The sequence below is a fragment of the Pseudorca crassidens genome, chromosome 2 (genome assembly GCF_039906515.1).
Source record: "Pseudorca crassidens isolate mPseCra1 chromosome 2, mPseCra1.hap1, whole genome shotgun sequence".
Taxonomy (NCBI): domain Eukaryota; kingdom Metazoa; phylum Chordata; class Mammalia; order Artiodactyla; family Delphinidae; genus Pseudorca; species Pseudorca crassidens.
Genome location: NC_090297.1, coordinates 146290138 through 146312909, shown reverse-complemented (window position 1 = coordinate 146312909; position 22772 = coordinate 146290138). Strand labels below are relative to the sequence as shown.

Below are 22772 nucleotides of genomic sequence, written 5' to 3'. Positions count from 1 at the left end.
GTTGTAGGATGGAGTGTTCTGCATATTACCATTAGGTCAGTTTTACTTATTGTGGTATTCGAATCTTCTACATCATTACTCTATCTATTTGCCTGCTTGTTTGGTCAGTTACTGAAAGGAGTATGTGGACAACCCCACCGGTTGTGGATTTGCCTATTTCTCTTTCTAGTTCTGGCAATTTTTGCTTCTTTTATTTTGAGCCCATGTTATTAAATAATGCAAATTTGGAATTACTTTATCTTCCTGGTAAGTTTGCAGTTTTATCATTATTGAGTGTACCTCTTTATCTCTAGTAATAGTTACTGCCTTAAAGCTAACCTTGACTGATACTAATATAGTTACACCGCTTTTCTTTTGGTTATTATTTGCATGGTAAATATTTTCCCACCCTCTTTTTTCAATTTCTGTATATCAGTGTTTTACATATTGACTTATAAGTAGCAGATTTTGTGTTTATTTCATCAAAGCCTGCCAATCTTTGTCTTTAAAGGACACTTAAGACATTTACATTTAATGTAATTGAGTCTGAATCTGTGTCGGTCTTTTAAGGTCAAAACATCTTTTAAACAATTTTTTTACATTCAGGAAAGAGTTCATTGACACCTCTGAGTTTAAGAAATTTATCTTCTCTGATTTGTATCCAAACATGCAAGAATTTATCAGACCTTCTCATCTCCTGTCATTCCTTTGACTGCTGTATAATGAAAAGAGATCCAGGAACTAAAATATGCTAAGAACATTTCTAATCTAGTGTTTTGGGAATTTTGCATACAACTCTTGCTTTTTTCATGACTTATCTACCTAATTCCAATAAGCAGGGCATTACCAATGTATCTACTAATATATCTTTTTTTACAAAATACTATAAAGATTTCATTTTTGATTGCAGGGCTGTAACTCCCAAATGAGCGCGTCAGAAGTCTCCTGTAGTGAAAGTACATCCTCCTGTCAGTCTCTTGAACATGGCTCAGTTCCAGAAATCCTCATTGGCCTGCTTTATAATGCCACAACTGGGAGACTATCAGCAGAAGTGATAAAAGGCAGCCACTTCAAAAACTTGGCAGCAAACAGACCACCCAGTGAGTGAAAAATATTTTTCTTAATTCTAGTGTTTTCTGTACTTATGAGACTCGCAGTGTAGGGCCTTCAGTCCTATCATTTAGTCTTAACCAATCAATGATGGTTTAATCATCAGCTAATCTGTTTCATGTTTTCTATTTCCAGCCATTTGGGAAGTAGAAAGATCTGAAATTCAAAATATTAATTGTAAGGTGGCAAGACTTTAACTTTTTCTGTGTCTGCAGAATGAATTAGCCCCATCATAGCCATTATCTTCTAATGCCAGAAAAAGTTACAGGTTTTTTTTTAAAGGTAGTAACACTCCACAAATATGATGACGAATGCTTATAGCTGTTGTTTTTAACTGAAGATCGATGTCATGTTTCCTGTCTGCATGCAGTACTATGAACTAATGTGTGTACTTCTATATTTTTCCTTCTTTTCTCCCTTAACAATTTAAGAAAAAACTGTTTCTTCACATTTTTCCTCCTTTAAAATTATAAATCAGTACTGCCAGCAGAATCTTTTCTTAAATGGAATGTGCTTTGCTTTTACCAGGACAAACAGAATAAGGAATAGTTTGATATTTATGCTCGATGCTAGGAAAGGAAGGCTAGATGGTGTAGATACCTCTGCCCTGTCTATATGCCTCTCACTCTTCTCTCTCTTATCTCTCTCCCAGCTCAGGAGGCTGGGGATAGGTTATGCACAGAGAAATTGTCATGCAGTATACCTCCAAAATTGTTTATTGTGATCTGTAGAAATAAACTGGGAAAGTAGCAGCCTCTTTATATTTCTCTAAAATTAAAGCTGTTAATAACGGCCTAAACTCAAAATTTGAAAGGAAATCTTGAATAATAATGCCAACCTTAAATTTGTTTAACAATTTCTTACAGACTTGCTTGAAGCAATATTTCACTCCAAGTATCAAATAACTGTTGGAGGGGAAACTTTTTCCACCCTTGAATTAACTTTACTTCTAAATATCCTAAAAATTATTTTTTCAATCAAAGTGAAAAGTCATAAAAATATATTTAGTGTGCCCTCAGTAGTACTGGAAACCTCACTTCTTACATACATCATGCAATGTATCTGTGCCTTCATTAAACGTCAGAAGGCCAAAGTTAGATTTCTATTTCTACCCTTGGACGAGTGACCTAACTTCCCTAAGGCTGTTTCCTTATATGTAAAATTAAGGTTGTGTTTCTCACAGGGTAACTGTGATACTCAAATCAGATAAAGGCACGTAAAAAGGATGGAATTATTATTTGTCCCCTTTTTCCTTTCAGAAGGAAACATTCAGAGGGTGGAAAAAAGCAATTACTAGAGTAAAGAGCTTTGGAAGTGTGAGTTGGTTATCGTCATTAATCCACACTAGGAATGAAAACTCAAGTGGCCTGGGAAGTAACTTAAATGAGCAGAATTTGTAGATGAGAGAGAAGGAGCATGGAGAGGCCTGTGATAAATGCAGGGGTGCACACCCTGCCTTAAGACATTCAGATTCAAAATTTTTGAACGTGGTCTATTATTTGGGGTTACATTTAGCCACAAGCTGTCAGTTTGCAATTCCTGCTTAGCTAATAGTTTAATTTTTTGACAAATCTTTAACTTGAAATGCTAGAAAGCAGCAGAATGAAATGACAGATTTGCCTTTCTGTCCTTGTTGCTGAACCCACTCTGATAGAAACAGAGAAACACTAATCAGAACTAAAATGAAGCAGGGGGTGGGTGGAGGTAGGGATGGACAATAAACAAGTTAAGAGAGATTTGCATGCACAACATAGAGTAGATCTATCAGGTTAAAGAATAGGTTATAGCAATTTCCATTATTTTAGAATTAGATCTTCAGTAGTAGGACAGTTCATGGTATTAGCTGGGAAGTAACTAGTAGGTAAATATAAGTCAACATTAAAACTAATTATATGAAGTAGAGTATTTATAAAGTAAAATATGACAATTTTATCAGTTTGTCTATTGTATATAAGATTGTGACCCTTCATATATACCTAGGTTCTAAATTTTGAACTATGTTATAGACTGACTAATCCAATTTTTATCCCGAAGGAACAGTGGTAACATTCAAGAACAAAAATTTTGGTAGTTCTATTTTATTTTGCATAACTTAATTTTATATTACATTGGGAGTAAAAAAAAAGTGTTTGAAGTGTTAAATATTGCATGGATAAACTTAAAAATTTAGAAAAATAATGATCCTTTAATGACTTTTATTCAGTCTTTTATGGTCCGATAATTTGCATGATTCTATGTTCAATGTGCTTTAGACCAAGAAAATGTCCTTATAAAGGTGTCCCCCTTTAAAACAGTGTAATTTTTGTTTAAGATGACACAACGACCTTAAAAATTCTCATTCCATGAAATTTACCCAACATACCCTTTTTTCAACCCTCTACCTGAATTAAAATGCTAAAGTTTTGTGTTCTTCCACTCCAGTGAACAGTGTTTCCTCTTTAATTCTAACCTTTGACCCTCTTTCACCCAACAATTGACATCTGGTCATTATTTCTTTTACTGCTTTCCACCCCCTGTTGTCAGATGGACTGTTCTGTTGTCTAAAACACTTGATAGGTGGACAGGTTTATATAATCCGAGGTGAGTTCCTGTAGAGGCTAATTGGATGTTGTCTTTTCATGCAAAAACAAAATACCCTAAAACTTGCCAGCAGTGAAGCTGTCCACCATGTTGATTTCCAAAAAAAATGCACATTTATTATCTGTGGTACTTTAAAGAAAACTAACTTAGAATTTATCTCTGATTATGGATGATGGTATTGAGTATCTATAAAACTAGCAAAACTTTTTAAATTAAAGGTTTATTTTTTCATTCATTATATTTTGACTCATAAGTAGAAATAGATATTTCATGAGAAATATTGCAATTTTCATTAAAATTAATTGAAATTTTGATACGAAGTACACATGATGGATCTACATGCTGAAGATAATTTGCATGAGTCTAAAGAACTTGAAAACACAGTTGTTTGAAAAGAGGGTTTATCTCCCAAGTAACCAGGTAATGAACTGTTATGTTTCACTTGGTACACTAAACATCACATCAATTTTTTTTTTTTATAATTCATGAAAATAGTTAAGATACCATACCTAAAATTTCACATTAAATTGTGCCAAAAAGGAATCCTGTAGTATTTAACTATCCAAAAAGCACATTAAATGTATTCTTGCATGAAACCAGGAGAAAGTTTTACTTGATTTGCTAAACTTTGAGCCCTTAGTGCATTTGGCTTCATATTGGCCCTTAAATGTTTTAAAAATATATTTAAAAACCACATCCATGCAGAGATTTTTTTGACATTTCATCCTAAGCTGTTTTGATGTCATCTTTGCATTCTTGTCTTTCTCTTTCCCTCCTTACCATTTGCCTTCATTTCTATTCGTTTGTTTATTCTTACACTCTGAAAGCACAGTGGAATGCTTTACAGTGTTGTGGCTAATTGAGCTTGCTAAGTGTTTATTAATGCTATGATGTCCTGCTTAGTGAAGCTAAACGGGGGTGGGGATGGGAAGGGCGGGTAGTGGGAGGTCAAGGATGGGGGTGGGAGGGTGGAGGAAGGATTATGAGGTATACCTTTAAATTCTAACTCTAATGTAGAAATAGTGAGGTTAAGATATTATTACCCCCAAAAGATTTGATGCCTACTTAGCATTCTCTGTACTTGTCACATTTTATTATCATTTAATCAAAATGGAATTATTGGATTTCTACTAAACATGGTATACACCATATCCTTATAAAGTATAAACACTTAATCTTCTCAGCAAGTGTTACAAGAAAGATGTTTTGAGTTTGTTTCAAATATCTGTGGTATGTTGTTTTTTTCTATAGATACATATGTTAAATTAACTCTACTGAATTCCATGGGTCAAGAGATGTCCAAATGCAAGACATCCATCCGCAGAGGGCAGCCAAATCCAGTATACAAGGAAACGTTTGTTTTTCAAGTGGCCCTATTTCAACTCTCTGATGTGACACTCATACTGTCTGTGTATAACAAACGCAGCATGAAAAGAAAAGAGATGATAGGCTGGATTTCTTTAGGTCTGAACAGCTCTGGAGAAGAGGAACTCAATCACTGGACTGAAATGAAAGAGTCGAAAGGACAGCAAGTATGTAGATGGCACGCGTTGCTAGAGTCGTGATGACTAGGATTAATGAGCAATTGCAGTTCAAGGCAGCATCATTTCTGAGTACAACATTACTCTTCTTACCTAGTCACCATGGGAAGATCTATTCTTTGAAGAATCATCTTTAACATTCTACCCAAATGCTTTAAATTCTGTGGAAAGAACATCTAATACGGACATAAATGAAGAAAAGAAGTGTCTCTAGTAGAGCTTGTTTGAGAAAATGAGAAACTTTCATCTTTCTTAAACTGACAATCCTCCAGAACTTTAAGAGCGTCGTTTTGGTTTGAAGTTAATTTTACTCTAGCAAAAGAGCCAATAATTTTATGAAAAATCAAAATTATAAATGATTTTGAAAATCAGAATTTTTAGTTACAGCACCCTTTTAGGTCACCCTACATGTACACAGGACATATTTTGACTGGCTCATCCCTGGTGTTCGTAATGTTCTTTAATATGAGAAAGTCATTCTCCAGCGTTGTCAGTCAGATCTAATGGTGAAAGGTTTCAATCACATTGAAAATCATTTTATTTCAGATATTTTCCCTTTGTGCACTTAGTTTTGTTGTGCCTCAGTTCTTCTCAATAGCACTAAGTCTAAGTGCAAGCAAGTATTCATTTTCATAAGGGAATGTTTTTTATGTGTTATTTTAAGAAAAGCTCACTTCTTCATTTGCCTCTGATTTTGCCTGATCCAAAGAGACCAAGTTACTGTACTGGTCCCTTGCAAGTCTTCTAGACAGGTTGTACTGTAGACCATGTAACTTTCTGTTGAAAGCACTTCCTGTATTCTTGTATTCCAATGTAGGAAGCTAATAGAGCAGGACTTCACTTTAAAATCTCTTTCAATGGTTGACTCTTAAAAATTGTAATAATGTGAAAATACATTTTTTACAAACTAAAAAAATATAGTGAATAAGCTGTTGAAAATTGAAAACAATTCAAGTTAAAGAAAATTTTAATCATCTGCTCTGAGTATTTAGTAACCAACACTGCATAAAGCAGGTAGCATTCAAATAAGAAACAGTTCTCTTCACTCTTACTTCAATTTGTATTTGTGATCTAAAGACTCTCCAGTTCCAAGTGTGAATCAGAACATCATGTTAAAAACAGTTCTGAGATTCCTTAAGAAGTTTCTAGTGACTTGTGACTAGATTTTTTGAGATTTACAGGTACGTTCTTCAGCGTGATGTCATCCTGTGCCTTCCATGTAAGTTAAATTTGCTCATACAGCTTGAAAGTTGTATTTGCAAAATTAGGCCTTCAATTTTTATAAATGTGAAGATTAGATTCCTCAAAACAGTGTCACAAGATCTTTATTTCCTCAGAAGTATGTAAAAGTTGTATAATGTGCTAATTTTTTTAAATGGCAAGGCATTTGTTGTTTTTATATTTAGGAACTCTGATTACCAGGAATATTATAAGCTGTTTTCTTTTTAATTTTGCTTCTTATCCAATATATAATTTTATGCATATACTTTATTAAATAGAATATGTTTTTTATATATGAAAAATATTTTTTTTCTCTTTCTAATTTCTAGTTAAATTAGAAACATACTATTTACCAATTACTAAAAAGCGGTATATCATTGTTCCTAGTCCCAACTAAGTACTATGTATTATTATAAGCTAGAACTTGTTATTACCATAATAACAAAACCATGCATAGATATTATTACTTCAGCTTGGCTGTACTGAAAGGCCTTAAAAGAAACCCAAAAGGACAGTGAACTCCTAATATTTTTTAGTTTAAAAAATGGCAGCTCTATGCATTCATACATATGAGTTATATGATAAAATACAAATGCCGTATCAGGTGACATGGGGTTTAAGAATGTGTGTTAGAGAGTTGCATTAAAGGGAAAAATCTATTCTTTTATTATTACATTAATGAGCATTTTCCAGGGTTTTATAAATGAGTTAGGTTATAAAGTTAAAACATGAATCAAATGACAGAATATCTCATGAAAGTATTTTTAGCAACAGTTATGCAAAGAGATTGGAAGGGGGGCAGTAGATTTTACTGAGAAATTGGTTTTAGGCATTTGATGCTGCAAGTATCTTTTCTGGCTTTGAAACAACTAACTGCATTGCTAACAACTGGGATCGCCCTAATAATAAAAAGAGTCTTATCTGTAGCTGTAACAAAGCCTAATCAAATACATATGAGACCAGCTTGGTGCTTTCTCCTACAGCAAGGAAAAGAACACTAACTAAATGTTATTTGTTAAATCTGTCTTTCTTCAGACTATGCCCAGAATTGTGTGTGTGTGCTTGGATACATCCTTAGGGGTTTATCTGGTCTGAGTATATCAAATCCGGTATGGCCTAAAATTTAATCAACAATTTTTAAATATTTCAAGAAAGACCCTACCTCCACCCCAGCTGCCAAGTCCTTAAAGATTATGAAGTGTATGTATGTGTATCTGTATACACACACACACATGCCTATACACACAACATATATATACAATATGTATATGTGTGTGTGTGTGTGTATATACAAATATATATATGTATTTGTATAGGTGAAGGTGCCCTGGCTTTCTCAGCTAACTAAATAGAAAAGCATTTATCAAGTTTATGGATTATTTTTCTCCTCCGTATGTTTATGAGAAATTATGTTTGGTTTTGGGTGCTATTTGCTGCCATTCTCCTCCACACACAGCAAAATATATATCTTTTTATCCTTTGGATTGACACAGCTTAGAGTAATTACTCCCCCAAATTTGTCTCTTATTTTAGAAAAAGATTAAATAGGGCTTAAGAGACCCACTCACTCTACTGAATCTAACTACGAGACGGTACTACTGCTCTTTTGTGTGCTTGGATTTGCATGAAAGTTTAAAGGCAAAACATTGTATCTTAGCAATTAAAGCAAATAGGGGCCCACTGGTGGGCAGCAGGTGTTGTCTGAGAAACTTGAGAAAGATAACCCACTTTCTTATTTTCCTCTTAAAATCCCCTAAGTTTTATAATAAAATGAGATAGTCCAAATACAGCGACTGACTGGCATTCATGGGAGCTCCTGAGCATGGAATTACAAGTTTTATTTGTCTCCCAAATGAGCTGCAACATGTAGTTGTTTATTACTGCCCAGGAAGCAAAGTATATTTTATTTTATTTTTATTTTTTATTTATTTATTTTTTGCGGTACACGGGCCTCTCACTGTTGTGGCCTCTCCCGTTGCGGAGCACAGGCTCCGGACGCCCAGGCTCAGCGGCCATGGCTCAAGGGCCCAGCCGCTCCGTGGCATGTGGGATCTTCCCAGACCGGGGCCCGAACCCGCCTCCCCTGCATCGGCAGGCGGACTGTCAGCCACTGCGCCACCAGGGAAGCCCGCAAAGTGTATTTTAAATCAGAAAAGAATTTGTTTAGTATATCCTCTTACCTTTAAGAAGTTTTCTTCCGTAATCTTATGTCTTCTGTACTATTCGCATTTTGTGTGAAATCTCTTTGCGTATTTTCTTACTGTGCATTCAGTGAATTCTCAATAATGTTGTATTTAGTGACAAAAATAATAAACTGAATCACAATTTTTAAAAAAGAAAAACCAGTGAGAAAATATCTAAACTACTCTTATTAATACATACATGTTTAAGTGTAGGGCCTGGTAGGGCACTTTCATCTAGTCTAGTTCAGAAGCCCAGGGCTATATGTTAAATCATTTTCTTCATACCATCATCATTTTCACTTATCTAGTGAATCAGAAGCATAATCAATGCTTGCAAAAGGAAGGTAGAACCAGTGGGGCAAGAGTTCATAGAACTGAGGGTGTTCTTTAAGATGGAGATAGAGATCAAATGATATCATAGTTTTTCAAGTGAACTGAGAGATAGGCTATTTGAAAGTGTAAACTTTAGATGAAACTACAACAGCAGTCACCAACAAATTTTTCAAGGTCTCTATCCAGCTGTTAATGGCGATAACACAAATTCACTTCCATGAAATTGCCATTTGCCTACATAAACTAGATAGTCTACTCATAGAGATTTTTCTCATTGATAGCTATTATTCGGAAGTTTTCATTTTTTTTTCCATTTTACTGTCCCCAGTTCACCCATGACCTACACTGGAGGTGGCCATCAGTATCATCGTCACCAACCAAACTCAATATTGAGCACAAGGTTAAACGTACTATGGAGCACTTTTCTTAAATTCACTTTAAAACATCATCTGTATCCACCAAAATGTCTAATAATGATGATGGTAACCGCTATAATTTAGTAAGGTCTAGCACAATAATTTATTATTTTGATTCTCACAACAGTGGTATGAGGTAAATGATATTATCAACATTTTATAGATGAAGAAACTGCAGGATAGAGGTTAAACAGACTGGCCTAAGGTCATCCAGTAAGTAAGTAATAGAACTGGGATTAGAGCCCACATATAAATTACTCTAAAACCTATATTATACATATTGCAATTGCATCCCTCTTTACTAGTTGCAAGAAAAAACAGGACAACATTATATTCATCAGTAATCCCACCCACTTTAATTGGATGGCAGCACTAGAAAAAGAGAAGGAAAAAACAGAGCTTGGGAAAGAGAAATACCAGGCAAAGAAGAAAAGAAGATTAGAGGGGTTTTTTGTCTTCTGGGGACACAGATGGTACTTTTGTGTCATACTTTGTAGATGACATATTTTCAAAGACTTGGGGATTAATTTACTCTGCCAGTTTACCCTATACTTACTTATATTCTGAAAGTGTATTAATCAATTTGTTCTCTTCCTTGTCCACTGTTGGGAATCCAAAATACTTTAATTGTACATGATCCCCTTTCTGCCCTACGAAGTGGATAGCCTGTGTCCATGAACACGTATCTTGCCCATACCAGTGGTGAAAGGAAAGACTTGTCTTCCTCTGCACTCTGATTGCAATTTAAATTGCTTCTCTACCCTTTCTTAAGGTTTAACTGGATTACAGCTAATTTTATTACATATGTCTCTCCCCTCGGTAGTACTTAATGCTTTATCTTGTTATCTTTATGTGCCCCTTGTTCATAGTAGGCACACTATAAATATTGACTAAACTAAATTCCCTACGGAGGAAATCAATAATACTGTTATATGGCTCAATATTTATGAATCTTATGCATGGATTTATTTATGTCTTCATTAGTACCTACTATGTACCATGTATTTTTCTAAGTGCTACAAATGCAGAGATAACAAATTGGGTAGACAAAGTCTTTGCCCTAATGGAGCTTGCATGCTAAGGTGGGGATAGCCACAGAATGATGTAACTTTAGCACAGGAGTACAATGTGGAGTTCAGAAAAATCTTCCTGGAGAAAATAACCCCTGGGTTGGGTCTTAGAGAATAAATACAGATTAGACTCCCATCAAGGAACTTATTCTCTCCAAGGGCAAAATTTAAAACAGTGGTTCCCAAATTATAGTGTGTTTAAGAATTATTTTGAGAGCTTAATTTGTATTCCAAAGCCCCACCTCCAGAGATTCTATTTCATTTGGTCTGGAGTGGAGCCCAAGAATCTACATTTTATTAAGCTCCCCAGGAAATTCTGTCTGTGAGGCACTGGTACAGAATATTGAGCTCATTATATAGAATTATTGGCAGCTGTCTAACCATAGATTAGTTCTTGAAGTGTGATAGTGATAAAGAAGAGCAAGATTAAGACTAGGATTAGTGCTGTTGATGTGTGTGTGTGTGTGTGTGTGTGTGTGTGTGTGTGCGCGCTGCCTTAAAGAGAAAGATATTTAATGAGAAATTAAAAGTGATACTTAATTATGAGCTCCTGTGCATTCACATTCAAGATAACTTTTTCAAAGTGTTTCATGGTATAATAAATTCTATTATGTTAGTTTTATGATTCCTGAAAATTACTTTGGATTATTTTCAAATATTTCCTTCCAAACTGTCTTTACAATGATAGACACAAGGCAAAGAGAGAGTCTGAGGAAGGTGTTTACCTAGTACATCTGTCAATATTCTAAATGAAATAAGGCTGACCTTTAAGTATGTATAGTGGCAGCCATAAGTGGTGGCGTTTTTCATTCTTGTGTATAGTAAGCTTTCTTGTCTTCTGTCATCATCCTGCATGGCTTCATTGTCATTACACTCAGCAGACGAACCTCATTCCTGTACTCATTCCTGGATTCTTCACTAGAAATAGCAATGTTTCTATCACTTCTGCTCTGATCTCTATTTCCTTGATTGCTTGGCTCTTTCTTAGGGTCTTTTATTTCAAGTAACAAGTTCATACAGCGGCCTCAAGTCCTCCTTTTTCTCTAAAAATAAATGCCGTATATAGGTTCATCTGAGTTCCTATTTCCCCTCATTTATTATGTAGGCATACCTCCTTCTCTGGTGTAATATTTTGCATGAATGTATTTTACATTTTGAAAGTATTTTTCCCAACAAATATCTGTGATTAACCCACTGAAAAATGAGGTTATTTGAATTTTGAAATAATATGGTATGGAATTAGGCTGTTTTGTGACTGCTGCTGTATCATTGTGTTTGGTCCGATTATAGCTTGAAATCTGGTTAACATAATCTTAACGTGAAAGAGTTTGATAAACTTGAATTATTAGTCCATTATCAAAAATGAATGTAAGAATCTTGCTTTATTTTCCTCCTAATAGACAAGTATGTATCTTGCTTAAAATGTTCCTTCTTTCTTCCTCCCACACTTTTTTCCCCAGTCCTATTCATGTACATTCACACTGGAATTCTGAGTTCATCACAGCTGCATAATTCCTAACAAAAAGTGATACCCTGACTTTTTTCATTTTAATCACATGTGCTGGATAGTAGAGAGGACTGGATAGGTTTTCTCAGAGACTAGAGAGAGAGCAAAGCATGACCCTCTTTAGTCATTAAGTTTCTTGTATCTCTTGTGATGGTTGCTGTTGTTGCTGTGCACCTAATCTTGAATAGTGTGAAGTTCCCTAATATCATGCTGTATGGGTTGGGACCAGAGAAGGAAATTTGATTATTAATCTAACAAAAATATGGCATAATTTTATTGTACATAAAATTAGTACATAAAAATTTCTAAATAATTAATTATGAGAACAAAGTCACTGATGTGGCAGTAGTTTTGCAAGATGTTTGACGTTATTTCAATGTCATTTTGACAGTCTGCATCTCAAATTGTCCTATTATTTCAGGGTCCTTTTTCACTCTTTTTTTATTATTCTGATGACTGTTTGATATTTGAGTTTGTCTTTTAAATATTCAAGACTATTTTTAAAAGAAAAAACCTAACACCTTTCTGTTTCTTCCTTTAACATGTGATCTCTCACCTGACACTTTTTGTGATTAAAATGAATACCCAACAGATGAAATATAATACTCTATTATACACTGAAAAAATAATTATCTGAAATTTGTTTATATATTCAGGTATTGCTTGAATGCTTATTTCCATAAATCTAAGCGGTTAATATTAAATATGGCTATTGTATTCAATGAGAAAATAGGGATTTTTCCCTTATCTCTGAGATTTATTGTCTCTCTTGGCTTTTACATCTGGTTGAAGGCTGTGAACCTCTTGCCAGCACTTCATTTGTCAATTTCTGAGTGTGCTCACCTCCTCCAGATGGTATTATTTTTGGTAACAACCAAACCTTTTATCCTCAGGGTTGGTCCTTACCAGTGATTCCTGTTCATAACCCCCATTAATGTTGATGAAAGTAATACATAAGCACCAGTAGAAGAAAAGACCCCTAAAGTGTAAAGGATCAATATCTTAGCACTCTGGTATAAGATGACCCCGTTAATACCTCAGTATGATTTCAGTCGTAATGGAGTGGAAGCCAACTTCTTGGAAATGAGATTTTAGATCGTTATATCGTAAATTCTCTCCTTTTGGTCTTCTCTCTTCCTCCTCTAGCTTGAACATTCTTTTTATTTTAAATTTTGTGAGAAAGCCTTTTCTAAATTCCTGGTTTTAAAATTGTTCATGTTGACTTGACTGGGCACTTTCATAATTAAAAAGGAAAACTGAAGTAGATAGTGTCATTGGAAGGCTTTGGGCAGGGAGGGTGCTTGTTCTTGTTGGGGCATTCTGTTTGCATGAATATTGAGAATATTTACAACATTCTATAATTATGTCGCATTTGTTTTGTGAGGGGAGACCAGGGTAGCTTTTACATATAAATTGGCTCTCTTAGTATTTACGTATATTTTAACAGTCATTTGAAACACAGCTAGGAAATAATGGTGACATTTCCAACAGTATTTTGCAATTATAAATATTACTTTAAATTTACTCAGAGAAAATTTCCAGTAGTAGCTTGCATTACAAAGTTAATTTATAATGTTTCTACATAATTTTATTGAGATGAGTTTTCTTTTTGTGGTGAAAATAATATAGTGGCAACAATTTTGAGGAATCTTTAAAGCTGTCACAGAGGGGATAGCCAAACTTTGGCTGGATTTTTACTAGAATTTTGAAATAAGAAAATGTATCAATATTACTTTTCAGTTCAATTAGTCTTGATGAGAAACAGTTATTATATGGGCTTTAAGGGTCTTGATAAATGTTGGCATCTGTTCTTTTTCTAAAACTCATGATGGTCATCACTGCTCAGTACTCTTACATTGTGTTTTATTTGTCAAAATAATGTAATTTTTATGGAAAACTCAATTAGTGGAATCTTTTATTCAGTATTCCCTTATTTTCTTTCCTTCTTCCTTTCCTCTTTCTTTCTTTCTTTCTTTCTTTTTGAGGCAAGAAGCTTAATAGTATAGTTTCTACAGAGCTTTCTTACTTATTTTTCTAATAATGTATATAACAGCGTGATGAAGTTTAAATGCTCTATGAGCAAAATACTCTATTAAACAACCTGAAGAAATGCACTGCTGATTAACATTTCCTTTGGTCTTAAATTGTCTCCAAATATTTTCTAGTGATTCTATACCATTAATGGATCTTACTAATATAGCGTCTGTGTGGTTATCAACAGTGTTGTATTATTGTCACATATTAATTTGCATTTTTGATTAAAAATATAAACAGATGTGTGTGTGAAACAACCCATTTTATAGAATGAGCATATATCTAACCATTTTCATGTAATTGAAAATGTGCTGTATGTTGCATTTTTTTCTCATGTCAACTTTTCTACTATCTATACACCGATTGTCTCGGTGCCTTTTTCCTTTTGTATAATTGTATTACTTAAAGAAATTGCTGACCTCTGTGTAAACAATGTAAAAACTGTTAAAATTATTAATCCAAGGAGATTTTAATGGCAGTTTAATTTTCCAGAGAATAAATTTTTGTGTGGGTTACAAGTTACTTTTCTTCACCTTTCTGTAAGAAATCTCTTTACATTTTAGTGCTCGTTTGGAATTAGTAAGCATCTGACTTCTCTGATGATGATACACAAAAATCAGCCTGAATTCTTATCGACAAATAAGTGTTACTGTGACTGTTACACAAAATAAAATAATGTCAGTTCCATAAGCAGATATCAAGTGGATATATGTAGATGTTATTCAGATCTTGAGTTTGAAAGGAATCTTATTTAAATGTGCTATAAAATATTGCTATCAAAATGTTTGGGTCATATTATTTTCTTTAATTCTAAGTCAAATCTGACATGCAAAGAAAATAGACTACAAACAAATTTAAACATTTTAAAATAAACTCCTTTAAAGTTTTCAAATCAGGAATAAAACTAAGTAGCTTTAAAGTGATCATAGTATCTTTAGCTGCAGTATGCATACATATACACTGTTATCTAGCCTCCTCTTTCATTTAATGTGAACTTGTCATAATTCATATGAGTATTCTCATTCTGTTTAACAAAATCATTTTCTATTTGGCAAGAATAGTTTGTTGATTTTTAATTCTTTTTTAATTAGGTAGTTATTGTATGTTTCCCAAAGACCTTGAATTTAGATGTTTTTCATATTTCATTCCCTTGTCCATTTTATTTCCAGCAACAAAGACTTATAAGAACAGACTTAACAAGTACTATTTTCCATATTCAAAAGAGTTTAAACTTTTAGTGCTCTAAAACTGACAGAAATTAAAGTTGCTGCATTAACCTCTGAGTGTCTTTGAATCCTTAGTTCCATAACTTAACCAGAAGCCTTTTAAGTTAATTTTTTGAAGAGTAGAACACCAGTGCCCAATTGGTCTGGTTTAGGGTTTTTCTTTTTAAAAGAGTCATCGTTACTTAAACACAAGGAAAACATGAAACACTTCTGCTTAAAATAAATGGACTCATGATCTCCAACTAAGTTTACAGAATTTGTATCCCTTCCCAGTACGTGCTGCTGCATTCCCCCCTTCCCCCATGTTGGGCTTCCATTATTAAGACATTGAAGGTTGAAGAAGGAAAAATAATAGACTTGCTTATGAGTTTACCGCAAAAAAAGTCATATTCGTCTGGGTCATGGCTTGTCTGTCACAGAATTACAATTGATATAAAATGAAATTCCAGCAGAAAATAGGCACATCGGCATTACAACAAGCAAATCGATAAACTATCATTTTTTATTGTTACAGAGAGATTTAGTTATTCATCATACCATGTTACATACTTAAGATTAAGTTTTAATTGTAAATTGACTATAACTCCTTTGATCTTCAATATACAAAGTAATATTTAAGTCAATTTTTTTCTTTCCATAGGTTATCAAAATATTCCACGATGTTTCCCATTTGAAAATAGTCATTTCCAATTCAAAAATAAAAGGTCTCAGTAAAATATGTGAAGTATTTTGTTTGAATAGTACTTTATAATGAAATATACCTATTTGTAGGGCAGGAATAGAGACGTAGAGGTGGAGAACGGACATGTGGACATGGCGGGAAGGGGAGGGTGGGACGAACAGGGAGATTAGGTTTGACATAAACACACCATGTGTAAAATAGTTAGCAAGTGGGAACCTGCGGTATAGCACAGGGAGCTCAGCTAGGTGCTCTGTGACGACCTAGATGTGGGGGGAGGAGGGCAGTGGGGGGCCCAAAGGGAGGGGATGTATGCAGACATACAGCTGATTAACTTCATCGTACAGCAGAAACTAGCACAACATTGTAAAGCAATTTTACTCCAATAAAAAGAAATGAATGCATATATTAGAAAAAATAGTAATAGTATAATACACTAAAGGCTTCTACCTAAGTAAATGCCAAATAAATGGGAACAAATTTTAGAAGGATCTCACAAACTCAATGAGTAAAAGGAAAAAAATGAGAGCATATTCTCGGTTGACGTAAGGAAATATATCTAAGGGGAAACTTTCCAAACAGTACTTTTAATACTTTTAATATACCCACTCTACCGAAATTCATGTTTTCTCTTCTTCTTGGTCATATGGCTAGCTTACTTTTTCTTGGCCTCCCTTGAAGTTAGGTATGGCCGTGTGACTGAGCTCAACCAATGGAATATGAGCAGAAGGTGATGTGCACCAATTTCGAGGAGGCTTTTTAAGAAACAATTTTGTGCTCTCCATGCCTTCTTTCCCTTTCCACTGGCTGGAAGCGGAGGAAAATGAAAGCCGAGGGAATGGCAGAACCATGAGTTGGAAAGATCCTGGGTCACTGAGTCACATCACAGAAAAGAGGCAACCAGATATATTTGCCTTGGAACATTAACATAAATGAGAAGAAAGACTTCTATTGTATTTGAGCCATACACATTTTAAACTCATTTGTTACTGCAAACAATTGAAACTAAAACAAATATTGGGACCTTACAGTGGGTGTTGTGTGAGGATGAAAACCTTCAATATGGTACATTGGTTTAGCAGCCAAGCAGCCAGCAGAGAGGAAATAGATACAGCAGGCTGAAAAACTGTAATTCATTATGCAGCGGCAATATGAGTTTTACTTGGAAGGGGGTCTGTGTGACTGCTGAACCTGTAGTTTAGGGGAATTGGACAGAAGAGACAGAGTAACAGTGTGTTTGAGATTTTTTTGTTGTTGTTAAAAGATATTACAAGAAAGCAGTCAACTCAGGCTATAAATAAATGGTCTTCCAGCAGAGACTGAAGGGCATGGAGAGGGCCCGGAGATAAAGTCCCTTAGGGGTTTGAAAAGTCTGCTGCTTCTGAACCCCAAATGTTAAGATTAGACTAAAACGGGTCTTGAGTTAAAAAGACCCATTAAATCTGCACAAGAAAACAAAAGGACTCAACCATGTGGCAAAGTTCAAAATTTTCAAAGCGATGCCTCATTTCAAAGAAAAGGTAAACTTACATGCTCATGAAGCAATCTATGAAAGTTGTATAACCCCCAAGAAGGAAATAATTCTCAATGCCTACTTCCAACGAAACCATAGCATGAGAGGGAAAAGGAAAACCTTCCCAGAAGTCAAAGCAGGGAACCACTGAGAATGATGGATGAGGGAGTTTCTCTTAGAGAAGAAGCCCAGAGCAAATCACAACTCCTCTACCAGGAGGGAAGTAGGTGTTTTCACTGCTATGAATCAATGACTGCTGTATGTTTCTCATTGTTCCCCTTTTCAAATGAGAATTTTAATTGCAGTTATCCACTTCCAGCTCCACATTGTATATTTGGTAGAAGTTGGGGGTGGGTAACTTGTCTTTAAATTCCCAGATCCCTGGATTTGATGGGAAGGAGAGCGCATCACCAGAGATATGGGACTTTGAAAGGACGGCAGTAACTGGGTGGAACTTGAGGTTGTCTCCCTTAGGGAGAATGTAAGCTATTTAAAAAAACTCTTTGTTCTCCTCTTCCTCAACACACACTAGACTACATTTTCAGCCTCTCTTGCAAATGTTTGTGGCTATGTGACTGAGTTCTAGCCACCTGGAATTTGAGGGGAAGTGTACATGTCATTTCTAGGCCGAATGCCTCCTTCATCATCTCTTTCCCCATCCATTAGCTGATTACGAGTGCCCAAGGGGATGGTGGAGCGCAGGACGAAAGGAGCCTAGGTTCCTGAACCACTGCTTGGAGATCGTCTTCCTACCAGCCATCTTCCTGTGTTACATGAGCAAGAAATAAACATCTGTGTTTGTGAGCTGTTATATCAATTACGTTTCAGGCCTATTTTGTTCCTGCAGCACCTACCTTACACTAATAGGTAAGCTCATGGGTTCCAAGCTAGCAACTGAGAGAAGTCTGGATGTCACCATTGCCAAAAAGACAAAACTTCCATACGATGTGAGGAAGGACAGTATCTGACAGATTGTTCAGGGGCCAAAGCCAAGGAATGAGGTAGGTCTCAGGAGCACTGACTGCCAGCACTACCTGAAGAGATTATTTTGAGGAACAGGTTTTAAGGCTACTGGAGTGATTAAAATTACTTGCCTCTCCAGCTTGACCAGAGAAGCGGGTTTAAACTATGACCCAAGAGATGAGATGAGGTGATGGGTGGAAAGCCTAAAACCTAGGCATCAAACCTAGAGACAGAACTGAGGCAGTAAGAACATTGGAGGACCACAGGGTAAGGGAGAGGAGGAAATCGAGCTGGAACAGATAACTCAGCAGAGTTAAGGCAAGGACACCAGAAAACATTATGACGGACGAGATGAGAGCCAGATTGTTAAAAACAACCAAACAAACAAAAAAAACACCTTGAATCCAGTTCAGAGACTATTGGACTTGAGATAAGGTTTAGAGTAGATGAGTGAGTTTTAAGAACTGTCGTCGAATAGGGGGTCAGTTAGGAAGCTATTCTTAGAATCCAGATGTTTTACAAATGTTAAATAACTAGACATGAGGTGATACCAGCAGTTTAGCTTAGGGGGATGGAGAATGTTTTTTAAAAATGAAGTTGAAAAAAAATGTGTTTTTTTTTTTCAGTGAGGTTGGTGGGACTTCCCTGGTGGTCCAGTGGTTAAGACTCGGAGCTCCCAATGCAGGGGACCCAGGTTTGATCCCTGGTCAGGGAACTAGATCCCACGTGCGTGCCCGCAACTAAGAGTTCGCATGTCTCAACTAAGAGTCCACATGCCTCAACTAAGACCTGGCATGCCGCAACTAAAAACCCCAGGCAGCCGCTAAGGATCCCGCGTGCCGCAACTAGGACCCGGCGCAGCCAAATAAATAAATATTTTTTTAAACATGAGATTGGTGAGGGAATTCCCTGGCGGTCCAGTGGTTAGGACTCGGTGCTTTCATTTCCTAGGGCCTGGGTTCAATCCCTGGTCGGGGAACTAAGGTCCTGTAAGCCACAGGGCGTGGCCAAAAAAATAATAATAATAAAATTGGTAAGACACTGTTGTTTAAGGAAAAGTCTCTGGGACTTGATGACTAATTGAAAGTGGTGATGGGGGTAGTGCTTGAGAGAGGATGGAATTAAATAGAGTGATTTTTGAGGAGCAGGTGAGTGAGGAATGGAACCACCAAATAAAGGAGTCCAGAAAAGAAGCTGGGTTTATAAGGGTTGGTTTCAGCTATGTTGACTTTCAAATGACATTCTGTGGGAAATGTCCATGAATTGGAAATGAAGGACTGAAATTTAGGAAAAAGATACAGATTAAAATGTGTCTTGGGTCTCGTGCAAAGCTGTAAAGTGATTAAGTCACAGGAGTCAAGAGCCGACACACCCTCTCACTAGAATGTGAGTCCTGTGGTGACAGAAACTATTCATTTCGTTCACAACTGTATTCCCGGTGCCTAGAACAGTGTCTAGGGCATAACTGATATTAATGAACCTCTGACTGAGGTTTGAAATCTTGAGAGGTATGGGTGGGAGGATTCTTTGGTGTTTTCTTTTTTTGTTTTTTGTCTCTTTTTTTTTTTGGTAATTATTTCAGTTGAATAGAATTATCCAGAAAGGTGCTATTTAATGTGTGAAATTTACCAAAGCTAGAAAAATATACAGGGCTTCCCTGGTGGTGCAGTGGTTGAGAGTCCGCCTGCCGATGCAGGGGACACGGGTTTGTGCCCCGGTCCGGGAAGATCCCACATGCCACAGAGCAGCTGGGCCCGTGAGCCATGGCTGCTGAGCCTGCGTGTCCAGAGCCTGTGCTCCGCAACGGGAGAGGCCACAACAGTGAGAGGCCTGCGTACCGCAAAAAAAAAAAAAAAAAAAAAACAAATACATTTTAGAAATATTTCCTAGTACCTGAAATGAAAAAATTTCTTGTCTAACCATGAAATTTGATTTATGAAGCCCCATGCCATCTGTGATCTCTGGTTCATTAGTTGATAAAAATTCCATTTCTGACATAGTTATAATTGTTAATGGGAAAACAATATTAAGCTAATACTAAGCTTATTAATATTTTAAATACACTTTATTTTAAGACAGTTTTATGGGGAGGATAAATAAGGAATTTGGGGTTAACATATACACACCACTATATACAAAATAGATAATCAACAAGGACCAACTGTATAGCACAGGGAACTCTACTCAATATTCTGTAATAACCTATATGGGAAAAGAATCTGAAAACAGAATGGCTATATGTATAATTGAATCACTTAGCTGCATACCTGGAACTAACACAACACTGTAAATCAACTATAATCCAATATAAAATAAAAATTAAATTTAAAAAAGAAAAATTAAAGAGACAACCAAAAAAAAAAAACAGTTTTAGATTTACAGAAAAAGAATAACACAATAATACAGAGTTCCCACATACCCTGCACCCTGTTTCCCCTATTACTAACATCTTACATCAGTGTGGCACCTTTGTTACAATTAATGAACCCATATTGATACATTACAGTTAACTGGAGTTCATCATTTAATCAGATTTCCTTAGTTTCCACTTAATGTCCTTTCCTGATCCAGGATACCTACCACACTACATTTAGTCATCCTGTCAGTTTCTCAGACTTCCCTTGTTTTTGACGACCTTGACAGTTTCAGGTAGTACTGGTGAGGTATTGTGTAGAATGTCCCTCAGTCCGGGCATTGTCGAATGTTTTTCTCGCGAGTAAACTGAGAGTATGGGTTTTCGGGAGGAAGACCACAGAGGGAAAGTGCCATTTTCAGGGCATCTTATCAAGGGTGCATACTATCCACACGCGTTATCACTGTTGATGCTGACTTTTGATCACCTGGCCAAGGTAGTGTTGGTCAGATTTCTCCAATGTAATTCTCCAACGTAAAGTTATTCTTTTTTCCCTTTGTATACTGTACTCTTCGGAAGGAAGTCACTATGCACCAACACTTAAGGAGTTGTGCTCCACCTTCCTGAAGGCAGAGTGTCTACCTAAATTAGTTGGAATTCTGCACAGGAGATTTGTCTCTTCTCCCATTTATTCAATCATTTAATATCAGTATAGACTCATAGATATACTCTGGGTATACACTACTCTATTTATTGTGTTGTTCAAAATGTTCTAGCTTTGGCAATTGGGAACTCTTTCATTTGGCTCCGGTGTCCTTTTGACATACCTCCTTCATTGTAGGTGCATTATTTGCTTCCCTTCCCTTCCTTCCTTCCTTCCTTCTTTCCTTTCGTTCTTTCTTACATCCTCTTGTCCTCTCTTTCTTTCTAGTACTTCCTTACTTTCTGGCACTGTAGAGATGCTTCAAGCTCAGCTCATCTTGTACATTTCTGGCCCCAGTCCTAGAATCAGCCATTTCTCCAAGAAGTCTCTGTTCCTGTTATTAGGGAAAGGTATCAGAAACCAATATCTGAGCACTAGGTATGCTTGTTGCTCCTGGGGTATCATTGGTTCCAAGCCCTCTCAGCTGGCAGGAAATATATAATGTGTATACTAACCTGTGTATACATATATCTACAAATGTGTGTATTTAACAATCTGTATCTATATTAAGCTAAACATGAGTTCATACTGTCTTCAACTCTAACCCATCACCACATGGATCATTCTAGCCTCCTCTCCTTGCTTGTCTGTAAAATCCCACTCCAGCAGTGAGCATTCGCCACCCCTTTGCGGGATCTTTTCTATTCCAGTATACGTGTACAGCGTTAAACCATACCCCATGAGTACCAACTGTATCAACTAGGGAATAGTACAGTTTCTTTTGCCTTTATTCTTTCTTACAAATTCCTCCCATTTTCAAAGCTGCTAAGGTGAGCACCTTTCCCTACTCCCTTCAGTGAGGTTGTCTTATATATTCATAATACAGTTGGATCATTTTATTACGTCCTGCATTCCATCCTGGGGTTCCTTGACTTCCTAAATAATTTTTAAATATTTTCATACATTAAGGTTCATTCTTTGTATTTTAAACTTCTATAGGTTTTAATAAATGCAGTGTCATGTATCCACCATTATGGTACCATAGAGAATAGTTTCACCACCCTAAATGAACACAAATTCTGTGTTTATTCAACCCTCTCCTTCAAGCTCAAGCAATTACTGATCCTTTTACAATCATTTTGGAGGGGGGCCTCTTTTTAGAGTGTCATATAATTGAAATAATATTGTATATATCCTCTTCAAACTGGCTTCTTTCACTTAGCAATATGCGTTAAAAAACCATCCGTGTCTTGTCATGACTTGATAGCTCGTTTTTTTTGTTTGTTTGTTTGTTTTGAGGTACGCGGGCCTCTCACTGTTGTGGTCTCTCCCGTTGCGGAGCACAGGCTCCGGACGCGCAGGCTCAGTGGCCATGGCTCACGGGCCCAGCCTCTCCGCGGCATGTGGGATCTTCCCGGACC

At 36.1% G+C, this 22772-nt stretch overlaps 1 protein-coding gene across 1 annotated transcript in view; it reads left to right on the top strand.

Moving 5' to 3' along the window:
- The window catches only part of SYT14 (synaptotagmin 14), a 156459-nt gene extending 141795 nt beyond the window's left edge, over positions 1–14664 (top strand). The window contains 2 exon segments of the mRNA XM_067729076.1: positions 890–1079; positions 4921–14664. Of these exon segments, the coding sequence (XP_067585177.1) occupies positions 890–1079; positions 4921–5234 (504 nt within the window). The 3' untranslated portion in view covers positions 5235–14664.
- Positions 14665–22772: the final 8108 nt, after the last annotated feature.